General features: G+C 42.0%; 1 protein-coding gene across 1 annotated transcript in view; it reads right to left on the bottom strand.

Moving 5' to 3' along the window:
• LOC144694267 (uncharacterized) overlaps positions 1 to 13,033 on the bottom strand; it is a 134,866-nt gene that overhangs the window by 34,933 nt on the left and 86,900 nt on the right. Inside the window, exons 27-31 of the mRNA XM_078564609.1 lie at positions 10,927 to 11,151; positions 8,165 to 8,392; positions 6,967 to 7,086; positions 5,321 to 5,532; positions 1,166 to 1,235 (exon numbers count right to left, since the gene is read on the bottom strand). Coding sequence (XP_078420735.1) covers positions 1,166 to 1,235; positions 5,321 to 5,532; positions 6,967 to 7,086; positions 8,165 to 8,392; positions 10,927 to 11,151 — 855 coding nt within the window. The remainder of the gene's footprint in view (positions 1 to 1,165; positions 1,236 to 5,320; positions 5,533 to 6,966; positions 7,087 to 8,164; positions 8,393 to 10,926; positions 11,152 to 13,033) is intronic.

The following is a 13,033-nucleotide window of genomic DNA, read 5'->3' as shown; positions in this document are numbered from 1 at the left end:
TTGAATCAAGTCCCACATTAAAACAAAGCAATGTTAAAAAAAGGACAATGGAAAATTATCAATTAATACTGTAATCAATATATTAAGATCAAATCCTGTTGCAGATCAACAGCTCTGTAGACTATAAAAAATTGATAATCATGTATTTCTGTGAATAGAGATAGTTATAAATTGAGTCTAGGATGCCTTTAATTAACAATAACTAAAAACTGATACACACATTCATCAACATTGAATGATTGGATGCACAGTTCTATTCATACCAATGTGGGAACTTTGTAAATTAAAACAATGATATCATTCATATGCCAATATAGAAAATCTAGATATCAATAAATGCAGTGGATAGATGATGAACTGTGATATAACAAGCCGAGATTATCAGCAAACAAAACTCTTATTAGCTTTTTTGAACTTTTCAGCTTCAACAGTGAAATTGAGCAAGGGTCTGAATACCGGATTCCTGTTTCTCAACTAAAAAAACTGCCGATCAGCGATCTTATACACCCATTTGCCTGCCTGAATCATATTTCAGATAGATCATTAAATGGATTCCCAGGTCTTTGGCTCAAACCATCCAGGAGGCTAATTAGATATGCAGATCAGGGTCCTACCCTTATTTTAGGGCCCTGCTTACAACTTTCACAGAAAAATGGGTGGGGCATGCACAGCACATTTCAGTTTCACCTTTCTCTGTGCTGAGAGGTGAAGCTGGATGGTCCTTAAGTGGAATGCTGGAAGCCGCTCCCAAAATACAGCTTTTGTGGGGATATCATCACTTATTTTTGTGGGGCCAGGAGGATGGGTGCCCCTTGGGCTCCTATAATATTCTTCTGTTTTGCCCATTCTCAGCACACCCCCCCCAACACCCCTTTCCAACAACAAACAACAAAGTGGTGATTTTCTAAATTGAGAAACCAGCCTGGCGAAAATGTTTGAATGAGGCCTAAACCTGAAAGAAGTCTGTGCCTCCCAATTGGAGAGTTGGCATGTCACCAACTTCATGCCCATTCTGCACCAAAATTGAGTCTCTCCCCCATAAATTCCACGAAATATCTTTGATTTTTCTTATTACCACTGTAGATTCCTTAGACGTTTATGCATTTGGCTTGTGGCTGCTGCAGACAGTAATGAATGAAGTCAAAGTTCAACTATTCACTCTAACCTGTGACGTTTACAATGTTTCCATCAACCATGAGAATTATTTCATCGTTATCATTGATGTTCCACTGAACCTGTAAAAGAAAAATAATTTCACTACTTGTACTTACCCACTGATAGATAGCAAATCTTTGCAAATGCAGTCATATGCACTCTATTGCTTTTTAAAAAATCTTGTTTGTAAAGTTTGGGGTCATGCAAGTGCTGAAGAAGAAATAGAAAAATCCCCTTTGGACACTGGAGTACATTTTCTGAGCATATGTTGGTTTTACCCTTGCCTGACAGAAACTAAACAGAAGTGAAGTGGGATGGGAAGAGTTAAAATGGAGCTGGGAACTTATCTACTCCTTTCCATCTGACTGAATATAATTTTATAGTGCAGATGGAAGTGAAACCTGCCCTATGCTGGAGGGGCCTCTTTTAATATTCGGGTCAGGCTTCAATGACTTCATAATGGTCCGATTTGCGATTTTAATCTGAGGCCTGAATAATTGGGGGCAGTGATGGCTTCTCCATCAGATCAACCCTGCCAGGACTTGGATTGAGGGCCAGGAAGGTAGGTTTACATGTGGGCCAGAATTAGCACTAATACAAGATGCCTGTGATTTTGTGATTTCTGCTGGTGGCAGGTAAGGTTTCTTGATGTCGACATGTACTCAGAAATGTTAGACTCTAATGTCAGCATCAGAGGGTGCCTGGTCAGGAATATCAGTGCTGATTTAGAATAAAGTCGAATGAGAATGAGGAGGATGTATTTTGTTCACTGTGTGTCAGTCAACTTCTAAACAGAGCAGAATGATTTCCCTTCTATTGCCAGTGAAATTGTAAATTAATTCCAAACTAAAGTACCTACAATTCATTATAAACAGCACAAAAGAGAAACACTTCTGACTATTTTACTGGGTTTCTAGCAATTTTTGTCCTAGACCCCCCCCAGCAGAGGAAACATCATCCCTGCATCCAGTCTATCCACCCCGTCAGAATTTTATGTTTCAATGAGATCCCCTCTCTTTCTTCTAAACTCCAGTAAATACAGGCCTGTCCCGATCTCTCCTCATACTATAACCCTGCTGTCCATTTGAAGTGATTTTTCAAAGCCTATGTGTTTATGTGGATAAGATTAAAGGTTTCTTCAGAGGGAATGTTGAATGCCTGATTGTGTTTTTTAACAAATTCATGAGCATTTCAAAGACTTCTTTGTGTTATATATGGCTCATTGGTCCTGTACTTAGTGGATACTGGGTGAGTGGATATGGAGGATGCATGGGGGCATGGAGGGGCCATAGGAGATATGAGGAGGCATGGAGGGTGGGTGAGTGGGTGAGATGAGAGGGTTAGCAGCCTAACAACCATGAAGTGAACTGAAATCAAGAAACGCAACACCATCAAGGGGAGAGCAACCCACTTGCTCGACAGCCTGTCCACCACACTCAACATTCACTCCCTCCACCACCAATGCACAGTAACAACAGCATGTACCATCTACAAGTTGCACTGCAGCAACTCACCAAGGCTCCTTTGATAGCACCTTCCAAACCCGTGACCTCTACCATCGAGGAGGACAAGGGCAGCAGTTCCCCTCCAAGCCACGCACCATCTTGACTTGGAAATATATCGCCGTTCCTTCACTGTCGCTGGGTCAAAATCCTGGAACTCCCTTCCTAACAGCACTGCGGGTGTACCTACACCACATGGGGCAGGATTTTCGGGTTCTCGGGCGGGCACGGCGGGCAGGCCCTCGTGCGGCTGGGAAAGGGTCCTCGCCCGTGATCGGCCCCCGACCAATTAACGGCCAGCCAGCATGAAATGTGTGCTGAAAGGTTCAGCGCTGCCGGAGTGGGGGCGGGAACAAGGCGAGCGCTGACGACAGCACAGGCGTGGGGGTGCGTGCACTGAAAGCTCCCTGAAGGTGGAGAGCGGCCTCAGAGAGCTGAAGAATTTTAAAACCAAAAATAAAGATTTTAAAAATCTGAAAAAAAGGTCCCCACATAGGGCACACTCACATGAACACAAACATAATGAAAATAATGTCAAAACATATTTTTTTCAAATTAATGTCGGAAACCTCATCCTGCGTGCAGATGAGGTTTCCTCAAAAATGCAAAGGCCCTCTGGCCGATTCGCCTACCTGCCAACTGTAAGGTTGGGCGGGCAGTGAAAAATCTCTCTCAATTAATACTTTAATGGCCTTAACAGGCCTCTTAATCGTCAGTGTGCGCGCTACCAACTCTCGTGCATGCCCGCTGACTGAAATATCACAGGAATGCACGATGGTGTCGGGACATTCACCCGACATCATCGCGCACTATTTTACGCTCGATTGGGTCGATCCCGTGCTGACCCGCCGGATGTAAAATTCTGCCCATCGACTGCAGCGGTTGAAGAAGGCAGCTCAACACCATCTTCTCAAGGGCAATTAAGGATGTGCAATAAATGCTGGTCCAGCCAGCGATACCCGCATTAATATAAATGAGAAAAAAGGGGTGATGTCTCAGTAAATGTAGGCAGGCTTTCTAACGTACTGGCCTCACCACCTGCCCACCTCCGTTGCTTCCTCAGGAAGCAGTGGACATGACTCCAGCCCACACCCAATTCCCAGAAACCAAAATACCAGATGTACGGGCTGGCATTTAGAAGTCGGAACCTGAACATCGGGAAATGGCTGGACTTGCAGTTCCCGAACTGATGACAAAAATCCAACCCCAGAGTAATGCAGCCATATAAATGTTGGAAATATACATTACTAATTTCAACAGCATAAGATAGAACATTGCTTCTAGATTTAGTAATCGCTCAGTTTGTCAGAAGGTTCAAGTTCCACTCCAGTACTTGAGCACTAAATCAAGGTTGACACTCCAGTGCAGAACAGAGGGAGTGCTGAACTGTCGGAGGTGCTGTCTTTCAGATAAGACATTAAATCAAGGCCCTGTCTGCTCGCTCATGTGAAGGTAAAAGGTAGCACGGCATTATTTTGAAAAAGAGCAGAGGTTTTATGTCTGGTGTCCTGGCCAATTTTTGTCCCTCAATTTACATCATCAAAACAAATTATTTGGCCATCGTTTGGGGAGGTGGTAGCATAGCGGTATTGTGACTGGACTAATATTCCAGAGACCTAGGGTAATGCTCTGGGAACCTCGGTTTAAATCCCACCACGGCAAATAGTGAAATTTAAATTCAATAAAATTCTGGAATTAAAAGTCTAATGATGACCATGAAACCATTGTCAATTGTTGCAACCATCTAGTTCACTAATGTCCTTTAGGGAAGGAAATCTGCCATCCTTACCTGGTCTGGCCTACATGTGACTCCAGGCCCACAGAAATGTGGCTGACTCTTAACTGCCCTCTGAACAAGGGCAATTAGGGATGGGCAATAAATGCTGGCCTAGCCACACCCACATCTCATGAACAAATAAAAGAAAATCATATTGCTCTGTGAGGGGACTTGCTGTCACATTTCTACATAACAACAGTGACTACATCTCAAAAGTACTTTATTGGCTGTAAAGCACTTTGAGATAGCCAATGGTCATGAAAGGCACTATTTAAATGAAAGCCATTCTTTTATTTTTTCTCAGGATATTTGGTGGGTCAAGACCACATTTGCGTTCAAGAGTTAGTTTTATGGTTAGTAAAGATAATCACAAAAAGAAGACACTGCATTTATATAGCAGATTTTACTTCCTTGGGATATCTCAAGCTCCTCACAAATAATGAATTATTTGTGAAGTGTAGTGAGTGTTGCTATGCAGACAAATCTGATTTTCTCGCAGCAAGGTCCCACAAAAAACAACAAACTAAGCTACCAGTTAACTTATTTTTATTGATGCCCATTGAGAGGAATGCTGACCAGGACACCAGATGAGTTTCTCTGTTTTTCTTTAAATAGTGCCTTGGGATCTTTTATATTAACCTGAACGGCAGATGTCAGTTTAATGTCTCATCCAAAAGATGGCAGCTCGAACAATTGAACGCTCCTTCAGTATTGCACTGAAATGTCAACATAGATTAGATGCTAAAATCCTGGAGAGGGACTTGAACCTATAGATCTTCTAACTTTAAGGCATGAGTGCTACAACTAAGGTTAGTACCTCATTACAAAAATGTACAATATTTAGTGCACAGTCCACTGTGAATTTCTTATATCCAGCACTAATCACCTTTGTTCCATTTGATCTTTGTGCTGCCAACGCTACAAAGCTTGTCGCCTGTGATGTTCTATTTTCTCCAGCTCTGAGGGTTCGTCCCTGTAAGTTGAACACCAGCGTATCATTTTCATCTTTCACTTTTAATAGGATGAATTCTCCCAGGCCATTGAAGGTATATTTTACATTATCCAGGGTCACGACATGAGGATCTCCAAAGAAAAAACCTGGTGAGTTGAAAAAAAATTGCTTCATAAATATTTTCTTCAAGTTAAAATGGAAACTTTGAGGGAAAGTTTAACTATCTTTGTTGGCTGTGAATGGAGTCACCATGTAGTTAAAATTGAGGGACTCAATTTCCTGCTTGATTCTTCCCATTTAACATTGCTGGCTTTGGGATGCATGAAATACCTGCTACACTCTGAAAAAATCCTCCTACATAAATAAATACTCAACAAAGTTCTATGAAGGCAATATGTCATAAAGCTATTAATGTATATAATGTTAGAAATTAATTTTTTAAAAAGAGGTTTAGTCTGGGGTGTGTCTTAATTGGATTAAAGCCAGCTAGACTGGGTGCTTTGATGTGTACTAGTTTTGAGATGTAATGCTCTAGGAACCTCATGGCAAATAGTGAAATTTAAATTCAATAAAATTTTGGAATTAAAAGTCCATTTGCATTTTGTTGAATAGAGCATTCAAGAATGGGAGTGAAATCTAGCACCTAGATAGCAGAGACCAAGCAATGTTTATATTACTAATAAATTTGATACAATGAAAGGGGTTTTTATTGTTCGAAGAGGTGGAGTTCAAAGGGGCTGGTGATACAATGAGAACTTACATTCAAAAACATGCACTGGGAATAACAGACAGCAGTTTTGTATGTGCAGAGCAGAGGCGTGTAACATCAAAACCTGTAAGCCTACAACTGTATCTGCAAAGGAACCAAAGTGAAAGGAACTTCGTTTTGAATTTGTAAGGTGAAAATGCTTTGCTTGGTGTCTGCTTGAAGTCTATAGATTGTTGATGCTTTAATGGAGATTAGTTTGGGAATTTAAAAGTTATGATTATAGTAATTTGTAGCCATGCGTATATATTTAACTTATGTAAATTAATAAATGTCTCATGCAGTTTGATATAAAAACCTCTCGAGAACTGGTAGTTTTACGCCTGAGTTTAGAGCTGCATCTCAAACATACCACTTAAAAATATAAGTTATGACAGTTGTTTAAAGTTTCCCTCTGGGATGTTTAAATAACTCAGCTTTACCAACTGCTGTGTCAGAACAAATAGGATCTAGATTGCATTTTAAATGGGATCTAAGTGAGGATGCCACCATTTCCTTACTAGGCTGGAGCAGATTAGAATTTGATGGTTAAGATTGAATACTTTGCTTATAAACTACTTAAATGCACAATTGATGGAAATTAAGTTCAGATATGCACACTGTTATTTGAAGTCAATTAGGATATGTTCCGTACTCTTTGAAAATTTATTTTATTGTGAAAAAAGATCATTCTTTTTTTGTGCGAGTTATGTAAATTTGAAGACTTTACCATGAGAATAAAACTGATGAGTTCAGGCTGATGAAGAAAAGATGGAAAATTTTGGCTGAAAGGAAAAATATATCCAAAGTGAGGTGTATTCTTTAAATGAAATACCTATCCGTGGAGGAATATATCCGAAGCAGAAATCCAGAGGTCTCCTCGATCGATAAAGATTACAGTAAAAAGCATCTCCAGAGTCTCGGCAGCAGTCATGGTATGGGTCAACTTCCATTTCTAAACAGTGCCAGAAAAAATAGTTTAACAACAACAAATAATCAGGATTAACAAGGAACATGTCCTATGCTAGCATTAGATATGGGGAATACTCCTCACTTTCCCTGGCCCATTCCATTTCTAGGTTTGGCCCTAGTAAGAAAGAGAGTTTTTCCTAAAAAGGCTGTCTTATCCTAAACAAAACACCATTGCAGTGTTATCACATTAATATCCACAGATAACTGGAAATGTTCTATTTTATGAAATGAAAATAATAGTTGCCAGAGATTTACAGCAACCAGTTGGTATTTAGTTTCACAATCCTACTGATTATTAATAATCCCCTAAGCATCCCTTATTATCAGGGATCCTTTTACTGGCCAATATCTAGTCAGACTGTAGCATAATCCAGGGGTTGTAACATCAGGGCCAACTTGAACTCATAGGCCAGGATTTTTCATTGGTCAGGTGGGCTCGGCGGGAGCGGGCAGAGGCGGTTGCAGAGCTGACGCGCGCCTGTGATCAGCTACGCACCATGATTTCATGCAGGAGGGCCAATTAAGGACCGCCCAACATAATACACAATAGGTAGAGCTGAGCCGCTACCTGTGCGGGCAGGGGGAGGTGGGGGAGTCGGGTCTAGTGCTCCTTTGCTCTTTCCCCCACCCTTCCATTCCACCTCCCCAAGCTGAACATTCCATTGTTGCCTGGCCACGGTTCAGGCCAATGTCTCTTGCCCGCATTGCTGACTGGAAATAACTGTTGGTGGTGGAATTGGCCCTAATCTTAATCGGCTACCCTCCACTTGTGGATGGGTAGCAGCTCCAACCCTGACCCAGCCTCTCCAAAAATGGCTCGGGGTCAGAACTGTGACACCAAACCAGCATAACTGCCACTGGCGCAAAATAGCGGGCCCACCCGCCTCCAATCCAAACCCCAACTTGCTTTTAAAATCTAGCCCATTAACTCAGATCCTCTCTTTACAGATGCTTCCAGACCTGGTGAGTATTTCTAGCATTTTCGAAAGTACAACACTTTTCTTTGATTTTTGTGGTGGGTAATTTAAAACATTACATAAAGTAGAAGGTATTTTTCTTACCTTTGTATTGCTTTTGCAGAGATGGTAAAACTGTGTTCCAAAAATAGTTCCACTGCTGTCTATAGTAAAAGTATCCCCTCCACCACCAAAACCACCAGTTGTAGTAAGTCCATGGTGTTGGGAGGAATTTTTCTTTTTCACCATAGATTAGACCACCATTCCATGAATAGTAACATCTCACTCCAGAACCTTGCTGACTGAATCTGCTTTGCATTGTGATGTAGTAAGCTGGGAAAAGAATTGTTTTCCACATTTAATTTGTATTCTATTACACAATCTCCTGTCTTGTCTTACCATCCCCTCACTTGTCTTACCATCTTTCACCCTACCTAACGTTCATTTACAAAAATCTGCTGCACATAATCTGTCTTTTATTAAGTCTCACTAATTGAACAATCCAGTCATCATGGATTTACATTGGTTCCCAGTCCCTTAATGCCTCAAATTTATCATTCTCAATCTAACTTTTAAATACCTTCATGGCCTTGTCCTCCTTCTTTATCACTGCCCTCCAACCCTATTTCCATCCCACCCCGAACTCTCCATTTCTCTGACTTAGGTCCCTTTCACTCAGCTCACTCTGGCAATCAGCTTTGGGAGCTTCCTACCTAAACTCCTCTATCATTACATCTCTCTCACCTTTATAACCTCCTCAAAACATATTTCTCCACTCAAACTTTTATTACTCTTCCTAATTTCTTTCCTACCCTCGTGTTAATGCTTGTGGACCACCCTGGATTTTTTTTTTAACTTAAGGCATTATAATCAATGGAAGCCATTGTTGGCATTTTCCCCAGTTCTTTCTGACTCCAAACCAGAATAGTTAGTTAGGATCTCTACTGCCTATTGACACATGGAGAAACTCATTTCTTTCACAGCACTCTGCTCAGAAAGCTCTTTGACTGCAGCAGAATATCATCTAGCATTATGCCCAATAGATCATAGGAGCAGAGGAACAGGAGTAGGTCATTCAGCCCCTCCAGCATGTTTCCCTATTCAACCTGATAATTATTGATTTGCATCTCAAATCCATTTATCCATATCCCTTGATAACCTTATCGAACAATGTTTATCTCAGTCTTGAAACTTTCAATTGACCCAGCATCCACAGCCTTTGTGGAAGAAAGTTCCAATTTTCTACTACACTTTGGGTGAATTGAAGGTTCCTGCTTACTGCTAAATGGCCCCGTTCAATTCTAGGATTGTGCCTTCTTGTTCTGGATGCACCCACCAGATGAAATACTTTCTCCATATCAAATCCATTTATAATTTTTAAACACCTCAATCGGATAAATCCTCAGCATTCTAATCTAATGGGGATAAAGCCACGTTTACACAACCTGTTCTCAAAATGTAATCCTTTAAACTTGAGTTTCATTCTGCTGAAGATGTGCTGTATCCTCACCAAGGCCAAAAATATCCTTCTTGAAGAGCTGTGCCCAAAAGTGACTGCAGTACTTCAAATAGCGTCAGACCAAGGCTCTGTCCAATGAAGCACTACTTCCTCCTTTTTCTATTTGAGCCCCCATTCCATTGGCCTTTTCATTACTCACTGTACCTGAGCACTAGCTTTTAGTGATTTGTTTACATGGACATCAAGGTTTCCTCTAAGCTGCGTGGCCAAATCCGGAGGTTATCGTGCAGGCTGTGCTCAGGTCATTCTCTTTAAGATAGCATAAATGTACCGCCACACAAAAAAACTTACAGGTTCTGTAAATTAATAGGCCATGCACAACAAAAGAAAAATCAAGGGGACATTGATGAATACATAAGTGTTTTTGCAACTCAGAAGCCCTTAGTTTCTTGCAATTAATAAAAATTTGAATGTCTTTCTTGAGGTCCAAAGTGGATGACATCAGTTTCGCACATTGAGCTTCACATGTCATTGTTTCACCTATCTGTCTATGCCCCTTTGTAATTTTCTTTTCCCATCTACGCAACCTATTCATGCCTCCTGTGAACTTGAATATATGACTCTCTGTATTTGCATTCAAGTCATTGACGGAAAGTTGAGACCCCAGTACAGATTCCTAGGGAATACTACTTGCCATGACCCATCAAACAGAATACATTCCCTTTGTCCCTAACCTCTATTGTGGTTCTCCTCAGTTATATTTGTAAGTCTGTAATAGACTCCTTTTGTCTCTGGGCTGTTTTCACAACAAAAAGCATTTTTACATGGACATGTCATGAGACTGATTCACTTCCTATTAGTTTGGCTTCTACCTTTCAACTTGTCTGGAGAGTTACACTCCCGCCAGCATGGTTCTCAGGGTCATAGGAGCATACACAAACTCCTACCACATCAAGTGCAACCCCAAAACTTGTGCTTTCAAATATTTAGACGAATAAATTCATTTGTGTAGCTTTCTTGAATGATATCAATGTTGAATGTTGTGTGGGCTGTGCAAGTAACTGCTTGCCCCCGGGAAACTGAGCTAAGTCTAGCAGCAACATGTGAGCCAATTTCTCACATTTATCCCTTTAAAAAAAAGGTCCTATTTTTCAAATTTAAAAAAAATTTATTTTCTTTCTGCATAATAGGCTCACCACTGCCTTCTGAAGGACCATTGTGGATGGGCACCGAATGTTGGCCTCCGTTGCCCACATCCGATGAAAAAGAATTTTAAAACCCACCACACCGTAAACTAAAAATTTTGGAACATTCTGAAGTGACTTCAACAACAAAACCTCATATTAGATTGTAGATGCTTGCTGATGTTCAATATTACTAATATAATTATTTCTGATTACACAATTACCATTATTTTGAGATTCTTTAACATCAAATCCATAATAATATATGCTGCCTCCCCATATAAAGGCACGATCAAATATAGCCTGCCAATATGAGCAGGGACAAGGGGACGTGAATAAACTCCAGTATGGCACAGGTTCACTTAAATACCAATCAATGCATTTTTGTCTTGGGTTTCTTGTAAGTTGGTTATTTCTTTCCAAGCGGTAAGCCCAACGTCCATTTTTGCCTGTAAATAATTTAAAATGAGAAAAATTCAACAAAAACTACAACCCACAAAACAAAAATCACAATTCAACTGAGTGATGGTAATACATATTAAACATATTTTCATTGGGGTTAAAGACTTGGAATGGACATAAACTCCAGTCAACTGATAGTAAAAGACTTAAGAGCCAGAATTTGATGGCAAAATTTGATGGCAAAATAAGAGTGTATTAAAGCAGCAAAGTGTTGTTACTGTATACAAAATCTGATGATTTGTGCTGAGAAAGAGATGCACTGTGAATTGTGAAACACCATAAATTGCTTGATAAATTTAATTTCATATTGGCCTTGCAAAAACCAGAGCTTGCTGTCAATTACTCTGAGTTTCAAGAAATTGCTGCATTTAAGCTATAAATTTGAATCAAATTTGCCACAAAAAGGTTAAGGCTGCTATTTAATGGCATGAGCACACTATTAATGGGATAATTTATATGATATAAATTCCGGGTTCTTTAGTGCAGCTAAGGCAAATGAGTGCAGCTGAGGAAACTGAGTACAGACTTGGAGTTTGGTGAGTGGGGGAGTGCGGTGAACAAAGGAAGGAGGTGTTCATTTGCTTTTTCTATCTTTCTGACCAGAATTTTTCGCTCGTCGGGCACCACCCGCGATTTTACGCGGGCGGGCCAATTGGGGCAGCGGCAACAGCGAGAAGGGGTGGGCGGGGGCGGGAGTGCAATGTCCGCAGGGTCCAATGGCAACCTGGCGACCAATTAAAAAGCTGCCCAGGCAGCCCCTGGAAGGCTGCCATGGAGGGATGCGAAGCCGTCATGATGGATCCGGTTGCTGGTGGACACGGCAGGTGGGAGGGCAGGTCGGAGGAGCAGTCAGTCCCGCGTTTCTCTGATGGGTGCCTTGCTGCCCTCCTGGAGGAGATGGCAGCATAGTGAGAAATCCTTGTCCCCAGGGACGGATGGAGGAGGCCCCCCACCTCACTAAAAGGGCCTGGGAGGAGGTGGCATCCAGGGTCAGCTGCCTTGATGTGTTGAGGCGCACATGAGTCCAGTGTTGAAAGCTCTTCAATGATCTCCTGCGATCAGGGAGCGTGGGCACTGTTTTGGCATTAGACACTTAGCACAGCAGTTAAGAGCTGTCCATTCCACCCCCCCCCCAACCCCTTAGACCTCACAGGTCTTACAGTGTGAGTGCCAAATGCCAAAGAGGAAGCATCTGGTCAAGGGAGTGAGCCATGGCTGCTTGGAATGAGTGTCTTGCAGCTCCAGGGTTACGAATAGGCTGAGCCCTGTGAGGTGTTCCTCAGGCTGAGTTGGCCAGGCTGCAGTGGCGCTGCAGGTTGAGGGTGGACTAATCAATGCTCCTCTATCCTTTCAGGAGAAAACATCCCATAACAATGCTGAGAGGTGGGCAATGGCGGGGGACCCCCCCCCACCTACTCATCTTGACTCGATATGAGCAGGAGGCCTTGGAACTGGCGAGGCGCCACGCGCCTAGATCAACTGGCCATGGTGAGGCTGGGGTGCCACAGCGAGGTAAGAGTGCAGTGCACTGAGGTCAGAATGTCTGTCATTTCAACCATTCCACTGTAGTCTCTATATTGACGTGAGCCTCAAACCTGTAGTCCCCATTGATAATGGAAAGACGAAAGCACCCTGATGCATATCTCTGTCTCATCTGGGTGCCAGGCATGCACAATGTAATGACTTCAACTAATGACATGTCCTTGTTTTTTGTTTCAGGCTCACCAGCAGCCCATCAGGATGAGGAGCCTGAAGGCCCACCACTGACCCCAGAGGACAGCACCCAACAGAATGCACCTGCGTCACATCATCTCTACTAAGCAGGCACTAGCACAGATACCAGCACCTCAGTGGGCTTTAGATCAGTGG

This window comes from Cetorhinus maximus, chromosome 19, assembly GCF_964194155.1.
Source record: "Cetorhinus maximus chromosome 19, sCetMax3.hap1.1, whole genome shotgun sequence".
NCBI lineage: Eukaryota > Metazoa > Chordata > Chondrichthyes > Lamniformes > Cetorhinidae > Cetorhinus > Cetorhinus maximus.
The sequence above is the reverse complement of the archived record's forward strand: the minus strand, read 5'-3'. Positions and strand labels throughout refer to the sequence as shown.